This window comes from Fringilla coelebs (genome assembly GCF_963513975.1).
Source record: "Fringilla coelebs genome assembly, chromosome: 1".
NCBI classification, from domain to species: domain Eukaryota; kingdom Metazoa; phylum Chordata; class Aves; order Passeriformes; family Fringillidae; genus Fringilla; species Fringilla coelebs.
Window position 1 is genome coordinate 148,887,514 of NC_140028.1, and position 19,894 is coordinate 148,907,407.

A 19,894-nucleotide genomic window follows, 5' to 3' on the forward strand; every position below is an offset into this window, starting at 1 on the left:
CCAATAAATGGTGTGAGCTGCTCACACAGTGGACACTGGACACCACTAATATTTATCTCTGATGTAAATCTCAGGCTTTGGCAGCCTAAAGTGCTCTCTTTAGGCCAGTGTATCCCAGTTACAAACTCTCAGTGCTGGTTTTTGCTGCTGCCTCCATGACCCACCCTGGTGCTTCACAGCACCTGGTGCTTCACTTTCCTGTATGGAATGTCAGGAGACTGGGAAGTTGGCCACTTGGATCTCAGGTTTTGTTTTTCAAGCAGACCTGAAGTGATGCTTGGTAGTTTCTTGTCTTGCCTTCTTTAAAAGCCAGTGATTCAAAGCAGCTGTGTCTCCCAGAGAACAACCAACCCAGCGGCACAGGGGACACTGCAGGGAAAAAATGTTATTTGTGAGACTCTACATTATGTTTGTATAAAACTGAGGAATGTCCCTGGAGTTGAGTGTCAGGTGGCCAAGTGGCTGCAGGTGTCCAAGTGGCTCCCTGCACTGTCAAGGTAAGGTAGAAAAGTTTCTTCTGAGTTGGGATGTGCATGGTCAGCTCTGCAGAGTTAAATGCTGCTTCACCAGCTCTGAACCAGCCTTTCATGCAGCGCCACAGAGCTGCAAGGTGCCTATTACAGAAAGCCCAGGATGTGTTTCTTGTGTTTCATGCTCTCTCCCTTCACAGTCTGCATGCTTCAGATCTGTAATTAATGGTTGGTTTGAGGGACAGATTGGTTTGAGGGACAAGGTATTTAGGTATGTGGAAGTTATGCACTGCTGGGACACTCAAAACCATGTAGAATGCCAAATCTGTTTTCAGAGTCTCAGTAGGTGTCTGTTTCCTCTCTAGATGTCTCAAGTGCCTTTCTGAATCTAGGCTAAGTTGTGAAATTCCCACAACCAGAAGGTTTGGTTGTTATTACTTGACATTGCATTGGCCTCGTAGTGTAAGAAAGACAAAGACCCTTTGGATGGTTGAGCAATGAGGAGATCCTGGCTGCTCCTTACTCCTGTCTTAGGGATCTGTTGCTGCCTGTCACCAAACTTCTTTCTCCTAAGCTTCATCTGATCTGCAGAATTCCCACATGAATAGGAAGGCGCTGTTTGCCAGAGGAGGATGAGAGATATCTTTGTGTTTTCCTGTTTCCGCAAAGGAAATTTTGTTGCAGAAGAGATTTGAAATCACTTGAAAGTTCCTGACAGCATTCCAGTTACAAGTTATGCAATTTTCCTTTCTCTGCTTTTACTTCTCTGTTGTTGGTTTCGTTGTAGTTTTTTTGCATCCTGACAGTATTTGCTGGAAGTATTTTACCTTTGTAAAACATCTGACAATTACAACACAAAATATTCAGACTCAATCTGAGAAGCACATAAGGCTTCAGCCTCTTTTGTGATCATGAAGTGGCATGGAGGATTTCTGGGTCTCTCTGCTCTGCTCTCCTCCCCAGACCCGGCTGCCCCTGTAGAAGGGAAAACTCTTGGAGCATCATTTCTTGATCTGTCTCTTAAAACATTACCACTTCTCTTTCTCCACAGGCCTCAAAGACGACAAGGACCTGAAGTTCCTCCTGAAAGGCAGCCAGCTGCTAAAAGTGAAGTCAAGCTCCTGGAGAAAGGAGCGGTTCTATAAGCTCCAGGAGGACTGCAAAACCATATGGCAGGAGTCAAAGAAGGTGCTGAGATCCCCAGAGTCACAGATCTGTGAGTAAAGTTTGCTTTGTCAGAGGTGCCTGGGTTGAACCAGGACCATTATGTGATGTGGAGGGAGGGTTTGGAGCATGTGGAAACCCAGGGCACTGGGAATATTGCTCTGTCTGCTCTGGGGTGCCCTGACCCCCAGGGCAGCACTGACTCTGACCCTCACTCATGGAGAAAGTTTCCCTGACTTCAAGATAGACTGGAACCCACAAAAGTGTGCAATAGATTATAGAGAGCAGTGTGGGTGTGTCACTGGATGAGAAATTGAGGTTTGGGATTTTTAGTGTGTTGTGGATGGCAGCAGGATGGAGGGCACAGGGTGTCATCCTGGGTTTCTTCTTCATGCTTCTTCTTCCTCTTTCTCCATGGGTTTGGGTGGCATTTTGTAATTGGGCAGAAAAGTCTGCACTGGGGCTCTGTGGGATCAGTTATTGGGTTAAAAGTGAAAATAATCCAGGTGTCAGTTCTTAATTGGACAGTTTAGTCTTAAAAGGCCTTGGAACAAGAGATTATTGGCCATTTTGTGCCTTTTAATGAAAAGCTGCTGAATTCACAGCAGTGAGACTGTTTTACTGATAAGGAATAATAAACACCTGAGTGTGAGCATGAACTGCTGTCTCAAGTGCCTTCAGTCCAGACCCAGAGAAACCAGCAACTGGAACCAGCACAGGAGCAATGGGAGCAGGTCCTTCATTCCTTCTGTGACACACACACTGAGTGGTGCTGTCACCTCTGGGACAGCCAGGAGGAATCTGCCGTGTCAGGAATGGTCACATTGCCCAAGCTCAGGAGCTGCTGCCTCAGGTGGCTGTGGGTGGGCTGTGCTGGTCTCAGCAGCCCTGCCTGGCTCATTTCCTCCCCAAATCGCTCAGGTCACTCAGGTGTCCAAGCCCTAATGCTCAGTGTGAGCACTGGTGGTGCTCACACCATGGCTCACCATGTGAGCACCTGTGGTGTGTGGCTGCTGCTCCTTTCCTGCCTGCAGCCCCAGGGAAAACTGGCATTTCAGCCTCACAGGGGAACTGCAGAGATGTGGAAATCCAAGGGCTGACAGGAGATGTCTCTGGGAAAGACAGCCTATTCTCATCCTTATCTTGGAAACCCAGGATCTGCCCTGCTGTAAAAAGTGCAGACACTACAATCACCATTATATGGCACAGGAAAAACCATTCTGTTCCAGCAGCACCCAGCTTGGCACTGTAATTGGGACCCCAGTTGAACCCAATTGTGCAGTCAAAATGGAATCAGGCAGGGTGTGTCTGTTTATATCTTTTTTTCTTCTCATTCCATATTTTTCTGATGCATTTCTCCATATTTTCTGACTTTTTTTCTCTCTTATTTCACTAATCATTGTGGTCTTGTAAATCCAGGAGATAAATTAGTAACATGGAAGATGTTTTATGGCACGTTGAAATGTGTTAATTACAGAGGTTTTTTTGGTAATGATCACAATTAACTAAATGAAGGGTGGGTCTTTCAAAGTACCTCCCTTCCTCCCACAAGCAGTGATAAGACTTCCAGTAGGAAGAGTAAAGTAACAGGTAAAATATGTTTGGTTTGTAACCCTGATGACCAGAGTTTTCTCACATGACCTTGGGCACCTCATTTCATCTCTTTGTGCATCCTTCTCCACACATTTTTTTTCTCTTTCCTCTAACTAACTGTAAAAGGCTTTGAATCATAGAATCACAAAGGTTTGGGCTGAAAGGGACGTTAAAGATCATGGATCAGGGAGTTCCAACTCCCTCCCATGAGCAAGGACACCTGGACCACTTTGCTCCAAACCCCATCCAGCCTGACCTTGGATGCTTCCAGGAATGGGGCATCCACAGCTTCCTTCAGCAACCTGTGCCAGTGTCTTGTCACACTCTGAGTAAAGAATTTCATTCTAACATCTCATGTAAATCTCTCCTTTTAGTTTAAAACTGTTCCCCTTTGTCCATCACTATCTGCCCTTGTAAAAAGTCCCTGTGGCTCCTTTTTTATAAAAGGGGGAGGCTGCAGTGAGGTCTGCCCTGAGGCTTTGGGCTGGAGGCTGTCCCCTCCTGGGTGTTTGGATGTCCAGCCTGGTGGGGTCCTGAGCTCAGCTGGGCTCTCCCAGGGCAATAACCCATCATAACAGCAACAAAAAGAAAGTCCTCAGTGAATGTTTGCTCTGCTGAGCTCTGTCCCATATAAAACCAAAGTCCTTTCCCACATGACATAAATCTTTCTCTGTGTAATTTATCTTGCTAATATATCTCACTCTAAATCAAATAAAGGTGTGAATTGAGAAGAATGATTTTCAGAGCTCCCTTTCCTGTGCTCTGAGCCAGCAGTTTCTAAATTATGGGGTCTGAGAGCACCTACAGCACCTACAGCATCTACAGTCCTGACCCCACCCAGTCCTTGGAAGTGAATGGGAAGGATCCCTGGGCTGTGGCTCCAGGTACCCTGATGTTTGCCTGGAGAAGCCCTGGTGGGTCCAAGGCTGTGGAGCTGGCATGGAGAAGGGTTGCAACTGGGACTGTTTTATAAAGAAGAGTGAGATAAGTCCTTTGAGCTGGGCTCTGAGCACAGGCTGGGGGTGTGTCTGTGTGGGTGTGGATTTACAGCACTCCTGGTACACTTTGGTAGCTGGGCACAGCCAGCATTGCCACACTGCTGGGGACAGGCAGTGCCACGGTGGGCAGGAGAGCCTGCTGTGCCCTGGGGGTGTCCTCAGAGACACGTGGAGATGGAGCAATGTCACCTGATGGCTCACAGCACCTGCCTGCTCCTTGACATCCTGTGGTGCCACACCTTTCCTGGGGAAAGATTTCCTTTTTTTTTTTTGTCATCAGGATAACAGCAATGCAGGCAGGTCAGTGGAGGGAGAGCTTGTCCTTGCAGCTCTGGGAAGGCAAGCTAGGCCAGGCTCTGGCCAGACTGGCTTTGGCTTTGCACCCATCTGGCTGTGGGAGCTGGACAGGCTGTGTCCCATGTGCTCCTGGGAGGATGTGAGCCTGTGCCTGCACCTGTGGTGCCAAGCTCTTGGCAGGGTTGGAGGGACACCTGTAGGTGCTCTGGACACATCTGAGCCTGGAAGTCAACGAGAGAGATGAGTGCTGACTCCTGCCATGTCCTAAGCCATAACATCAAAGAGGTGCATTTCCATAAAATCATAAAATGGTTTGGGTTGGAAGGGGCTTGACCATTTCCAGAGGTGGGGCAGCCCTGACTTCTGTGGGCAGCCTGTGCCAGGGCCTCACCACCCTCACTGTAAGGAATCACTGCCCTATGGCCAATCTACACCTGCCCTATGGCCAATCTACACCTGCCCTATGGCCAACCTACACCTGCCTTCTGGCAGTGGGAAGCCATTCCCCTTTGTCCCATCGCTCCAGGCCCTTTGACAAAAGTCCTTCCCCAGATCTCTTGAAGCCCCTGTAGGTACTGGGAGCAGCTCTAATGTCTCCCTGGAGCTTCTCTTCAGGTTGAACACCTCCAGCTCTCTCAGCCTTTCCCCAGAGCAGAGGTCCCCAGCCCTTGGAGCAGCTTGGTGGTGTCCTCTGGGCTTGCTCCAGCAGATTCACATCCTTGGAGGCCCTGGAGCTGCAGTACTGCAGGTGTTGTATCATGACAGCAGAGGAGAGGGACAAAATCAGTTCCCTCAACCTTCTGGTCATGTTTCTCCTTGCCTTTCTCCTTTATTGCTCCTCTGAGACCTTCCATTCATGAGCTTTCAGAGTGATTGCTGTGTTTGAGTTTCATTCTGGAGCTTTTAACTTCACCAGGCTGCTCTGGGTCCAGGGGCAGAGTGGATTTCTCCTGGCTCATGTTGTGGCCTCTGGCAGGCTCTGTCACCCCATCTGCCTTCTCCCTCGGTCCAGGGTGAAGGCTGTCACAGCAGAGGAAGAGTGCAGGGTCATGATTTGAGACCCAAAATCAGGGTGAGTCTCTGCAGAGGGTCACCCTTCCTTGCTAACAAACACTGACTTTGCTCTCCAGGACAAAGCCTTTCTAAAGCTGCAGATAAACTCCCTTCACAGGGTGGAAAAAAGGATGAGCAGAATGGAAACTGGGAGGTTTAGCAGCAGGTCCAATCTTATCTGCAGCAGTGGATGCACCTCAGAGGAGGGAAGTCTGGATAATCTAAGGGTTATGGGTATTTTTGTTTGGATAATTTCTTGTTATTCCGGTTGTTATTCTTATGAGCACGTGGAAAAGCTATTTGTAAACCATTGTGTGATGGAGTCCAGTAGATAAAACTGGGGACTGCCAAGGTTGGACAGGAGAGTCTCAGATGTTTGAAGTTCAAAAAAAACCCACTTATCAGGGTTGTGGCAAGAGCAGATGTTGCCTGGATCAGATACATGGGGTGTAAGCAGTACCTTCCTCTGTTGTCTTTATGTTGAACAACTGGGAATTTAAATTAGATGCTGTCTTCATAGCTGCATCCCCCAAACAGGGCTTTGGGGATAAGCTGTCCTTCCAAAATGGTTTCTGATCTAGTAGAATAATCCATTTTTTCCCTTATTGTCAATAATTCCAATATATTCCATTTAGGCCCCAGGGCATTTTCTTTTCCTCCCAAAAACCCTTGAAGCATCTTAAGCCAGTTTTCCAGCAAGCATGTTCTGCCCTGTGTGTACTCTCTGGTTGCCTCCAGGAGAAACACAGGAGTGCTGGGCACCGAGGCTGCTCAAAATCACCTTTAAAAATCAATTTTTCACCACAGGTTGTTCCTTCCTGTGACTGAGCTACAGCCAGATCCACAAACACACTGCTGCTCTCGTTATCCCAACTGATGTGTAGGGCCATGGGAGGGTGGAGGCTTCTTTGGCCCATGAGGCTTTCAGAGTGCTTTCTCCCTGGCCTCCAGAAACAGAGTTAAAGCAGCTGGATTAACAGTTTTGGGGGCAAATAAAAGATGTAAGTGAGGGAGTTGGAAAAGAGTTCATTCTGAGGCAGTTCACTGCTGGGCATCACTGTGGTGTGAGGGAGGAGAGCCAAAGGGGGCAGAGCAAAAACCTGTCACCAGCACTGTTCAGCTGTGGTCAAATACCAGATCTCATGTAGGTGAAAAAAAAAAAAAAAGAAAGAGCAAGAAGGCATTTGCTGCTTTCAGTGAAATTGATTTTTGAAAGTATTTTCTTAAACCAGCTGTAATCCCTAGTGTGAGCTCACTTAAGCCAGACTCAATCCCTTTAAAAACTCTCTCAACTTGGGGATTTGTGGGAATGGTTGAAAACTTTCCAGTGAATCATCCTTTTGAGCAGTTGGTGGAGAAACAGAGCGTTCAAAGGCAAAAGGAAGAGGCTGAACGAGTCTGCTAAGTTTAGGGGTGCTACAGTGGGGCCCCAGAGGTGCTGCTTTGGTACCTCCTGCCCTGTGTCTCTCCTGGAGGCTCAGGGAGGTGATGCTTTCCATGGGAGCCCTGAAAAGCTTCACACACTGAAGCAGGGATGATTCACTGGGGCTGTGTCGTTGAGTCACGAGCAGTGAAGTCAAGAGAGGACGTCAGGAGTTGCAGCTGAAATGTTTCCCTTTCTGGCCAAAAGCTTTACGTAAGAACTTCTATTGTTGGATTTTTTTCTTCTTCTGTTTTTTGATTAAAATAATCAGTTTTGGGAGGTGAGCTAAACTCGGTTGGGCTGCTGAGTGTTGCCAGTAGATGACTGTGTTATTACTTAAAGTCATGAAATAGATCTTTTGATCTGATGATTAGTTAGTCTCCCTATTGAAAATGCACAGCATTTGTTTCTGTTCCTCTGGTTGCTGGCACAGTTATAGGATAATTTTTGCTTGGTTTAAACCAAGGCCATGTTTACAGCCCAGTACCTGTGTTCCACAGAAAACTTCTTCCTTTGCTTTTGGCTTGCTGGGAAATTTATGAATATCCTTAAAATACCATGCAGTGAACATATCACACCACTTTTGTAGAAGAATAAATTATTGTCTCCATTGAATTAATATCCTGAACTCACTTGCAGAAGAACAGGAAGGATGTAATATTGCTTTGTGTTTGCTGGAGTCACAAAGCAAAAGCTTGAAATTGTTCCTGATAAGGGTCTAAAGCCAACAGAAACTCTCAGCAACCTGTGTGCACACAGCAGGTAGCTGGCTGCACCAACAGCTTCCTTCTGCAGCATCTTGAGGAATCATTCCTCTCGTGGTCAGACATGTCTTTATCCCTGGAAAAATATTTGCTGATGCCAATGCGTTATGCAAGGTGGCTGTCAGCTGTGAAAACAAAACTGTCTGTCTGTGGGTCTCATCAGTTTTTATCAAAATCACTCAAGCCATCAGCCCCACCATTTCAGATGCAGAGCTGCTGTTCCTTCGATTGAGTTTTCAATCAGGCCACCGCGGGCGTCGCTGGGACGTTTTCGTCACAGGCTGACAAATATTGACCTTATTCTCTGCAGCATATGTTAAATGCAAAGGCAGAAGTGTTGAGAGCCTCAGATCCAAATTTAGCAGTGCTGTGATGGCAGGGCAAGTAGGAACCAGTCACCAGAATAGTTTGCAGGGCCCTGGTTGTGTGGAAGGAATGTAAATAGAGATCACTCTCTTTGCTTCAGTGCCTCAAGTCACGATGGGTAGACTGAAAGGCTGGGTAAAGACCTTATATGAAAGGGTATTTCCAAACAACCTGTAAAATTGCATGTGCATTGCATCACTGGTTGTCAGCTGGTAAACACACGCCAGCAGTGAGGGCAGACTGCTGTGCAGCAGATCTGGAGTCAGAACAACCTGCTGAGCATGTCTGTGGAGGGGGAGAAGGGAATGGATGAGGAATCAGCAGCTGGGACCTGCCATAATTCACACACAGGGAGATGAAAGAGCAATGCAGGCAGGGCTGGGAGGGCACGCAGCAGGGCTCATGCTGAACCCACCCTGAGCCATTGTGTTAAAGTATCCCTCAGGGATGAGGGTGATGGATAGCCTTTGGTATTCCCAGCCCAGGGGGCTGACAGTGCTCCAGCTCCTGCTGCTTACAAAGGTCCTGATCCCAGCTGCAGCTCCTGATCCCAGCTGTGTGTGGCCATTAGCATCAGCCAGCCCTGGTGAAACCAAATCAGCTGAACAGCTCTTGTCAGAACCCAGGAAATTCTTCTGACTGTCTGGAGGGCTCAAGCCCCTGCCTGGGGGGCTCAGAGATCTTGGCACAGGGCCCAAGACCCCTGTGCCTTTGATTTAGCCCTTGGAAAAAACAATTACCAACCTTGATATGATTACAAGTCAAGAGAGTTTAAGTAGAAGGATAGTGAATTTATCACGGGGTGAAAAATAGATTTTTAAAGTTTTAGAATGGGGGCTCGGGGGTCCCAAGATGGAGGAATTTGGGCATGTCCTGCCTTTCTCCTTCTTCTTCCTGGCCTCCATCTTGGGTGATGTTGGCACTTTTAGATTGGTTTAGAGTAGAAGCTCACTGTCTAACATAGGTGATCAGTATTGGGAAGTTATTGTAAATAGTGTACATGTAGTTTTTAGTATAAAAAGATAACATCGCCCCAAGGATGGGCAGTGTGCCTCAACCTGACCTGCTGGACAGACCTTGGTAAGTCCCAGAAAGACTTTTATAAATAAGATACAATAAAGAACCTTGAGAATGAGAACAGAAAAGTCCTGACTCCTTCTTTGACAGCTGGGCTGGGAAAAAGAAGCCTGTATGTATCTCAGAGTCACTCTGAGCAGCAGAGAATCCAAGAGGCTCTTCCTGGGGTGAAACCAGAGTGGGGAGCAGCACACGGGGCACACTCAGCATGTTGAGAAATCCATGGAGAGTCTCTGCAGGATGGTCCTGGGGTCAGGTGGCAGCTTTCACCTGCTCCTCACAAGAGGCTGGGGTGAGGTGCAGCTGGTGAGGGTCTGGCCTCTCTGCAGACATGCAGGATGGTGTGCAGGCTCTGCATGGCTGAGCACGTTTCTCATCTGCATTTCTTGACAGTAAACAGACGAGATTTACTGAGCCAATGAGAGTGGGATGGAGTAATTCAGTGTGACTGAGGGCCACATGGCACAGGTCGCCTGTTACTGACAGGGATGGAATAAGGAAGGGATCTTAGGAGTTCTTTATGGACTAACTCAAGGTAAGCTGTTTTGTCATGCCCATAGAGTGAGCCTCCTCTCCCACTCCATCAGCAAAGGAACAAGAAAGGAGAAGCACCTGCCAGTCCTTGTCCTTCACATGCTCAGGAGTTTGCAGGAGGAGCAGGTTCAGTTCCTTGCTTTCTCTCATGACAAACACTCTTGACAAAATGTCTCATCTCAAAGGGCTGCCTATCAAGCAGGAGGGATTGTTGTCTGCCTTTGTTCCTCCTTTCCCTCTATTCCTTAGGATTAGCAAAGAGTTTACTGCTCATGCTCCCAGCTCGGTCTGGACATTTCAGTTGTGGAGCAGTGATGAGAGAAGATGTGGAGAGGCCAGGGCTCCTCTCTGACAAGTGCTTTCATCATTAGGAATGTTGTTAGGCTCATCCTTCTGGCTCTTCTACACCAGAATCGTAGCGTTGCTTGGGTTGGAAGGGACCTTAAAGATCATCCAGCTGATTTTCTTTGAGAGGTGTTCCTTCTGCAGGAAGAGATGAGTTTGCAAATGTAGCACCAAGCTCCTTGAAAGCCATGAAGAGAGAAATCCAAATCAAGAGAGATACCCAAAATTTACATGTTGGTTGCTTGAAAATACCATGGGCTGTGAAAAGAATCCTGAGGGCCTGAGTCATCCCTGCCTGCTGATGTCAGGAGTAAAAAAGGAGAAGGATGCTGGGCTGAAAATCAGCAAGGGAGAAGCACAAGAGCCGGAGCCCATGATGAAAACTGAAAAGAGGGCTAGAAAGAAAGTTCTCAACATCTCCCTGAGAGTAGTTCAGACAGGAGGAATTCCCCTGGCTCCAGGGAAGGCTGCTGTGTGTCTGTGTCAGTGGGGAGCCTTTGGCTGTCTGAGCAGCATCCAGAGCAGCCAGGAAGGCTGACCTGGATGTAACCTGTGTGAGTTGGTGTCTGGAGGTCAGGAGGAACACAGGCTTCCTTGTGCTGTGCGTCATGTTTTGGGCTCTCTACAAACCACCTCTTCAGCAGACGCAAACACCCAGAAGTAGATGCAAACTTTCCAGATTCTCTTCTGCTTGTGGTTATCTCCCCGCTGTGGCGCGATGGGGAAGGAGCAGGGAGGCTGCAGGGAGCTGTGATTGATGGCTGTTTGCTGGGAGTGTTCCTCTGCTGTGAAACATCTCTGTGCCCCGGTTATTTTTGATTTCTCCTTGCAGATAGCTCAGCTGAACACAAAGTTTGGGCCTCCTAATAGAGTACAGTCGCTGCCTGGGAGCAGCTGATAAAGTACTCATGCTGGGTTAAGATTTTCCAGAAAAGAGATAACTTTAGCAGATGGCTTGGGCTGAGTCCTTTGGCTTCAACTTTTTTATTGATAGATGAAAACAGTACACAAGCTATGGAAAGCTATAAAAAGTGTCCTTCCTTACTCTGCATTTTAACAGTTCCTGTGGTGATAGTTTCTCTCCTTCTCTTGTGTGACTACAATAGACACCAGTCGTGCTCTTCAGCCTTCCTTGTACCCTTTCTGTACTGAGGAGCTCTTTTATCTCCATCATCCTCTGAAAAGATCAAGGCAGCCCTTCCAGACACAGGTTTCCAATCTTTTTTTCCTCCCACACAGCTCTCTTTTCCAGTGGATTCATGCAGCCACGTAATGGTTTCCAAAGAATCCATTATAAATTTCCAATATTTAACATCAGATTTTCTGGTCTTGGAAACAGGAGGCCGTTGCCAACCCCAAGTTTAGGGACTGATTGCACAAGCAGACTAAGGAGCCATTCTGCAGGACAATAACTCTTGTGAGCCAAGCAGTGGTGAGCAGCTGGCAGGTGAAGAGGAATAACAGGATGATCCTTCCACTTTGCTGCCATAAGCAGAAGAGATCTGGAGAGGAGGAGAATCCCACACTTGAGGACAGTCTGCATATGAGATGCCCAGCTTGCTCTTCCTTTCTGGTCAAGGGTCCACTGTATCCATGGATTAAGGGTATAACTTATCTTACCCTGAAATTTTTGTTTGACTTGGACAAAACAGCTGTGTTCCAAAAGCTGCTTTATTTCCCACTGGCTATAAAAGAAACCTAAATGAACTTTAGACTTTTTGATTGAAGTGAATCTGGCCAAACATAATAAGAAGCTTTACATTAAAGGTGAAGTTCCACCTTAGGCACAACCACTATAATTTGATTAATGTCCTGGTTAAAGGGCAAGATCACCAGAGAGGCCCAGCTGCCTTTTTTTCTTTTTAAGCTGCTTTTAGTACTCATTCCCATAAACTTTCACTCAGAGGTAAATTGGCCAGATAACATAATTCCACAGCAGCCCATCCCAACCCAACCTTTTCCTCCCCTCCCCTCAGCTGATCAACTGTTGGCCTTTATAAAGTGATAATCAAAGACCACACAGAGATAAGAGCTCATAATTGTCAGGGAAGAGTTTTGCCAGCTCCAGGGAGCTCCTGGTGTGTTCTTGTACAGGAACCAAACCAGCAAAGTGCTGTGGAAGGTTTTTGACCACCCCAGCATCTGGTGAGAACTTGAAGCAAATGTGAAGTGTTGCTTTTGGAAAGTCACTGATTTTTGAAGACTGAAATCTTGGATGGTTTTTTGCAGGTTTGTTTTTATTTTTTTTTATTCCCAGCAGCAGAGCATTATCATGACTGCTCTGGGAAAACAAGGAAAGTTTTCAAACCTCTAATGATCATCTGATGAATTTTGGATAAGGCAGCCATGCCAAAAATGTGCAGGTGGATGCTGAGTTGGGTCTTTCTACAGTGTTGACTTTGAATAAACTGGGCATTTTAATGATGCTTAAAAGCAAGTTTCTTCTATTCAGCTAAACTTTGGGTGTATTTCATACTCATGCACATTTTTTTAACAAAGCTCCAGACCAGGTTGTTCCAAGCCCCATCTAACAAGGCCTTGAACATTTCCAAGGATGGAGCATCCACAACTCAGGGCAACCTGTGCCAGTGTTGTGTAGATGTATGAAGTGACCCATGAAAGACAAAAAGAGGCTGTGGGTGCTGCTTGGAGCTCACCTGATTTCAGCCCAGTTTGAGGGCATTGATTGCTCTCAAGAGCATTTTAGGGCTGTTTCTGTTACTTGTGTTTGTTTAATAAAAGTCTCTTCATACAACTGCTCCTTCTGGATTGCCTTGTGTGTGCATTTTGCAAACTTGGAGCAACTTCAGGGTTCATTTCCACCAGCTGAAGAGCAGAGATGGAAGTGGGGAAGGATGATCTTGAAAACAGTGTTTTGATTTCTTACAGCAAGGAGGATAAATTCTACCCTTGACAGGGGTTAGGATGGAGTATGGGTGACACCAGACTGCTCTGAAGCTTTGGTCTTTGCCTCCTTAATTTGCAGTACTGTGACTGAGAGGAACAGATGGGATCTTAAATTTTACCTTCCCATTATTTTTGCAACCTAAAGAAGGACAGTTTTGTTCCTTACCCTCCTCTTATTGAAGTCACCTCTTATTTTGCCCACAGACTGTGGACTTCTCATCCCTGGAATTGTTCAGGGCCAGCTGGATGGGGCTTGGAGCAACCTGATCTAGTGGAAGGCGTCCCTGTCCATCTCAGGGGTTTGGAACTGGGTGGTCTTTAAGGTCCCTTCCAACCCAAACCATTCAGTGCTTTTAGGATTTTCCTGTGGGGTGATGTTCACAGGGAGGCACAGCTCCCCTCTCCCCATTCTCATCCCTTGAAGGAGTCAAGGGATGCTCAAGTCAGGGATGCTCCAAGGATTTGGAACCAAACTCTTGGCTGTGATTTGTGTTTCATAAAGAGGACATCACAGCATGGCACCTATGGCACATTCTGTATCTTTATTAAATAAAGAACATGAAGAAAGAGGTTTCCTTTTTAATACTTCTTGCTCTTCCTAGCCCTTTTGAGTTGAATTTTCTTTAGTACCAAAGCTTGGGGAAGGGGGGAAAGGGAAGGGAACCCTCCAGAGGCTTCAGGAAAAGGAGTAATTTTTAATATCCCTCACTAAGTAGAGATAAGGCTGAGTGAACCCCTGCTGACAGCAGGCTCTGCTTTCTTTCCACAGTCTCCATTGAAGATATCCGGGATGTGAGGTCAGGCCATAAAACAGAAGGGATGGAAAAATACGCCAAGGATGTCCCAGAGTATCGCTGCTTTTCCATCATCTTCAAAGACCAGAGGAAAAACCTGGACCTCATTGCGAGCTCAGAGGATGATGCCAACCACTGGATTGCTGGCCTTGGGAAAATCATAGCCCACAGCAACTCCATGAACCAGAAACAGAAACTCCAACAGTATCCTTTGCCTTATAAAGTGATTAATCACGGACAAAGATGCACTTGTCTTTCCATGTGGGTGGGGATAGTAGAGTAGCCTCCTTTTTTCCCTGTTCTGGGTTTTCTCTTGCATTGATTTTGCACCCAGGCAAGCTCCCTGGTTTCCAGTGCTTTCTCCCCCTGTTTTACAATGATACCAGCAAGAGTGGAGTCAGGCTTAATATGGCTCCTTAAGCGAAGAATTCCCTCTTTCATGGAGCTCCAGATAAAACAATCATTATTTTTTTGTGTTCTTCAGGGGTCTGTTTCACTTGCAATGCAGTAAACTCCAGGACAGGCACTTCTTGGCAAGGCATGAAAAGCCCTCACTGTTTACCGTGTTTCTCAGTAATACAAGGAGAGGGAACTGATTCTCCTCTTCTCACTGCCAAATTTACTCCAGGGTAGCTCCACTGACTTGAGTGAAATTATTCCTTATTAGCCTCAGCATGGGAGGAAGTTTTGCCCTGAAAAAATCTGCAGTCGCTCTAGTGACAATGCAGAGAGCAGAAAGGAAAAGGCACAGAGCAGGAAAGGAGGGTGAATTCATTATGAAATGGAGAGAGGGTGGTTACTGGGTGAAATCCTGGCTCTGCTGAATTCACAGGGAGTTCTCCCTGAGGCTGCATTTCACTCAATAAGTTGCTTTGCAAACAGAGGTCTCATGTATAAAAAGAGAGGATGTCTGTGGGTGCAGTTTTGGATGGATTTTCTTCGGTCCCTGTGTGTCTCAGACTCTGACCATGACATCTGAAGCCGTTGGCTGATTTCACCCTGATTTGACAGAGCCACAGTAATGGTGAAATATTAGGTTCCTTTGAGCTTCCCACAGGTAGATATTCAGCTATCAGAGAGGAAAACAGATACCACTCTTGGGGAGAGGAGGCTGGGTGGGCTTCATGGCCTGTTTGATACCAAACATCAGAGAGGAGAGGAGATGCAAAATCCTCAGCTGGGAAAAATCACAAAGCTGGAGCTCAAGGCTGAGAAGGCACCAGGAATGTTGCCCTCAGCTAAGTCTTCACTCCATGTGGGTTCTCTGCTGGGTAATAATAATGCACTGCTGGAGAAGGAGATGGTGCATAAATGCTGAGCTTTCATCAGGCTTTACTCTTCTGTGGATTCTCTGAAGTCTGAGAAGCATTTTCACAGCCACAGTGCTGTTCACTCCAAGCAATCAGACTCCATTAGTTCTGATGTGCTTGGGATGTCCTGTTTATCTCCTGCATTATGAGTGTCTTTTTTTTTTTTGATGGTTTTTCAAGCTCTGGGCTGTAAGGTCACTCCTCAGCCACCCCACAGTGTGTAGGGGAAAATCTGGGCTACAGAAAATTGTCCCTGGAGCATATCAAGTTAAATATATTGCTGAAAAACTTGCCTGTAAGAAGAGACAAGATTTTTTAAGGGGGGAAAAATAACAATGACATTTGCAAAGGAAGAAGGCTGTAAATTTCCAGCATGGAAAAGTGCCTTTCTGACTTTGGAAAGCAGAATTGAAGCTAAATAGGGTGGGTTGACAAACCATATTTCTGGAAGAGTAATTACTGTGCAGTGCTGCTTTCCAATCTGGGCTTGTCTCAGGCCATTTAACGTAACCTGGAATTACAGAACAGCATGATTTCTCATTTGAAATTTGATGATGTTTAATTAAAGCCTGGGATTTTAAATTTAGTCTGCCTTCACTGGGTTTGCTTGGCAGCGTGGGCTTGCTCAGATCTTCCTTAAACCTCAGGAGTGTTCTCAGCATCTGTGAGCACAGAGGGGGAAGAGTCAGGACATGAGAAGTGTTGTGTCCCCTGCCTGTCCCCCATGACTGGAGAGTTGCCTTGCAGGGTATCTTTTTCAGCCTCCCAAAGCCTTGCAAAACAAGTAAGGAATGTGCAAGTTTTTGAAAAGAAGGACTGAAAGCAAAAACTCTGCTAGTTTCAGATGGGGCTCGTTCAGTTTGGAATTCAGTGGAGCTGCCTGTGCTAGAAGGGACTGAGATCAGTGTCTTATGTGTTTTTCCAGCCCTATATTCCTACACAGATAAAACTCCCACATGCTTGATGAGCATGTCTGATGTTCTTATACACAGAGTTCTGTTTTAATAAGCCTCAGATTCAACCTTGCAGCAGGCTGGCATGGGTAGTTCAGCAAATATTGCAGGTATGTGTGCAGGGAAGACTTCAGACCAGAAAATACAGAGGACTTTTCATTTGAGCAGGGTGGCACCGTCTGCTTTGGCTCTGGGGTTTATGTGTGAGCTTTTCTTCTGGTTTGAAAGCACTTACCAGAAGTTCTGCAGCATTTCTGTTCTGAGCACACTCATGGGATATCTGCCAGATAGAAACCAAAGAGGGATGACTGAAACTGAGAGAAAACTGGTAGCCCTGGAGCTGGCAGAGCCTTTAAAAGCCAGAGGCAGGAGGCAGGCTCTCCCTGGATGCGCACAGAAATGGGAGCAGCTGCTTCCCACTGCACTCAGGCCCACAGAGGGGCAGAAGGTGAAAGGAAGACCCACAGCCAGGACTGAAAAATGGTGTTTGTACCAGATGAGAGGACTTCCAGTTGAAGTGTTTTGTTCATCCAGCTCCTCTAAGCTCTCCCAGAGCTGAGGGGATGCAGATGGATGGGGAGCTTGGGTATTTTGGAGCCAGAATGCTGCTATTTACTGAGATCTCAGTTGTCTGTACTGTCACTTTTCTCTCTTTGCTGCTGGCCCTTGCAGCAGGAGGACCCACTGTGTTTCCTGGGCTCTCTGATTTCCCTCCTGCATTTCTCAGCCTCCTGGGAAGGCATCTAAGAGAAAAGCATCCTCCATTAACAGGTAGGACCTGGGCATACTCTTTTGCAGATGCATTTACTGCCCACGTTTTGCCTTCCAGAGAGGACTTTGAGTACATGCATGACCTCTGGGTGCCCATTATCAGAGGAAATGATGCAGACTCTTAAAAAAATGTGGTTTTTTGCAGTGGTCAGCACAAAACCAGTAGTTTGTATGCAAAAAAGAGTAGTTTCTATCCAGCCCTACTGCTCCCCTCTGGCTGTGGCAGACTGGATTTCCTCTTGGCTCACCAGAATTGGGTGTTCCTCCTGCCTGTTGTTTTTAGGGAAGGCTGGGAAGAGAACCTGAGGTGCAGGGTGAGGTCTGGGTGGGTGGCACCAGGGTGACAGTCTGGGGACAGTCTGGCAGACCCTCTCTGGAGCAGAGCTGGTGGAGGGCGTGTTCTGCACCCCGGGGTGAGTCTGGGGTGCTCCCAGCACAGCATCCTCTCCTCATGGAGCTCCATGACTCAAACTGGGTTCTCTGGGAAGAATGAGTCCAAGCCAGAGCCTGGTTCAGAGCTCTGGAGTGTTCTTGGGAAATGCAGCCTCTCTTTATTTTGGTTTCCGTGTCTAAAGAAAGGGAATATTAATATTACCAGGCTAAGACGGATGTGGGGTGAGGTCATTGCTTTGCACCTGCCAAGATTTTTAAAGTCAAAAAGTTCAACTTTCCATGAGACAAACAATACTCACTAGCAGTTTGCACATATCTCCATCACTAGGAAATACTCCAGTGCAGGGGTAGCTCTGGCAAACAGTGTTTCAGGGTTATGTTTACAGCCCCTAAGGCTGTTAATGCCCTTTTCTGGGGTCATTTTGAAAGGCCCAGTTTAAATGTTACTATATGCCTCAGCTGGTTTTGCTGATCCTGAGCTTTACTCTGATTAGCATTCAGATTGGGCTTTTTTTTTTTTTTTTTGGAAGTTTTTCTGGAATGAATTTGAAACATTGTTTCCTATGTGAGGCATGGAAGGTTATTATTGGAGATCAAATTATTACTTTGATCATGTTTTTTTTCTTGTTGAAAAGTAGATATTTTTCTGGATGACCTTTCTTATTTGACAATAAAGCAAATTAGACAGACAGTTCCATGATGCAGAAAGCAGGGGGTTTTTTGGTGTTTTAAACTGCAGTGTGTTTCTACTGTCTAACATGATTTTAGAGACTGAAAGAAAACAGAAGTGTCAGTTCAAAATACCTGACAGCACATTAAGAAGATCATTCTTATAGCAGTTGCTTCTGATCCATAGATACACTAAAGTGATTAAAGCCCAAGCTCTTAAGAAATATTATCACATTACAGCACAGTAACAGACCCTGTGCATTTCATCAGGGGAAGAAAGTTCGGTTTGATTCCACTCACAACAAAGTTCTTAGGAGATGTAGGTAGAAATCCCTAAAAATATGCTGAAGGTGAGTTCAAAAATTATTATTGATACTTCTTTGAAGTTCAGTGTTGACCATGACACGCTGAATATTGAGCAAATCCATGACAATGAGTTTACCAAGCTTCCCCTGGGAGCTCTTTTCATTCTTTCCTTTATCACCTTTGAACCGTCTGGAGCAGAATGTACTTTCTGTCATAAAAGAGAAATCATACTCTTTCTGGCTGTGGCCAGAAACTCCTACAGGGTAAAGAGAGCTGCTCCAGCCTTGGCCAGATGGTGAAAAGCTTCTCCCAGGTCGCCATCAGTTGTGTCACAGCACATTTTCCTCCTGCCAAGGCAGCATTTTGCTCTGTGGGAGCAGGAGGTGAGGTGGTGGCAGCTGCTCGGGGGCCCACGCTGATTTACAGCAGCTGGAGAGGTGGCTCAGAGCCTTCAGAAGAGGATTTCCCCCCTGCCATGTGCAGCAGAAGGTATTTAGGTGTTCAGGCTAGGCAGTGACCTGGAAAGATTTCCTTACATCCCCCTGCAGCTGGATCCACACCTGCCTGCGGAAAGCTGACAAAAACAAAGACAACAAGATGAGCCTGAAAGAGCTCAAAGACTTCCTGAAAGAAGTGAACATTGAAGTGGATGATTACCATGCCAAGAAGATTTTCCAGGTAATGGGAGCAAGCAGAAAAAGGGTTTGCTCCTGGCTGAGGTCAGGGTGTCCCACAGCTTTCAGCTTGGGCTGGAGACCTCGCCTAAAGTGAACTCCTGGCTTCTTTTCTTGTACCAAGGAAGGACCATCAGGTTTTGGTGCTCATGAATTTATTGCTCAGAATAATTGATTCCCACTGAGTTAGGCCAGCACAATGCTTTTGATGAGGGTGTGTTAATATCTTTATTCATAATCGATGCTTAATTTTGCCATGAAGCAGAAAATGAGATGCAAACATGGATAGTGCATTGAAGTCCCAGGGGTTTCAGGAGTTTTGTGTGCCACAGCTGCATGCCAATACCTAAGTCTGGCTGAATTTTGTTTGGTTAAAATTGTGAACCCAGATCCTCACCTTCTCAGAGGAGGGGGATGCAAAGTGAGAGGCATAAACAAACAAACAAGCAAAAAAAATGAAGTACAAATTAAGAAAAAAACCTTTCCAGATTCATGATAGATACACAACATTGCACCCAAGCCTGGACTAGTCTGATTGATTTAATACTCCCAAGGTACATTTAATCTGGTCAGGGATGTACACTTCTAAATTCTCAAGATTCAGCTTGCTGGCTGAGCCTATCAGAAGATAAGAAAGGGATGAACATTTCTCAGTTGTTAAGCTTTGGGTTTCTCTCTAGAGAATCCATCCTGCTGAGGTGAGATAAAACATCTGGATAACTTCCAAACTTCCATCCTGTCTGAAGCAGGATTTGAATTAATGTGTGTGCAGTTTCAGAAATGGTTTTTTCTGATCAGTGGGTGGTTTTGGGCACCAGGCAGGAGTTCTCCTGCTCCTCCATGTGACCAGGCAGCCTTCCCCCAAAGGAGGTCCAGATTTCCTTGTCTTGCTTTTTAGACATCCCTCTGGCAACTCCTCAGGAATTAGGGGGAAGGTCATCAGCAGATCTTAAAGAATTTCAGCTCACAAAATATCCCAGTTGTACTGCCCACTCTGGCTGGTGGATCCCATCTCTTTATTCCCAGGAAGGTC

At 46.4% G+C, this 19,894-nt stretch overlaps 1 protein-coding gene across 2 annotated transcripts in view; it reads left to right on the forward strand.

Moving 5' to 3' along the window:
• Window positions 1–19,894, forward strand: part of PLCD1 (phospholipase C delta 1) — a 55,291-nt gene that overhangs the window by 10,675 nt on the left and 24,722 nt on the right. For both annotated transcript variants that reach the window (XM_084201887.1, XM_084201886.1), the window contains exons 2-4: window positions 1,522–1,686; window positions 13,761–13,989; window positions 18,736–18,865. In XM_084201887.1, the coding sequence (XP_084058013.1) occupies window positions 1,522–1,686; window positions 13,761–13,989; window positions 18,736–18,865 (524 nt within the window). The remainder of the gene's footprint in view (window positions 1–1,521; window positions 1,687–13,760; window positions 13,990–18,735; window positions 18,866–19,894) is intronic.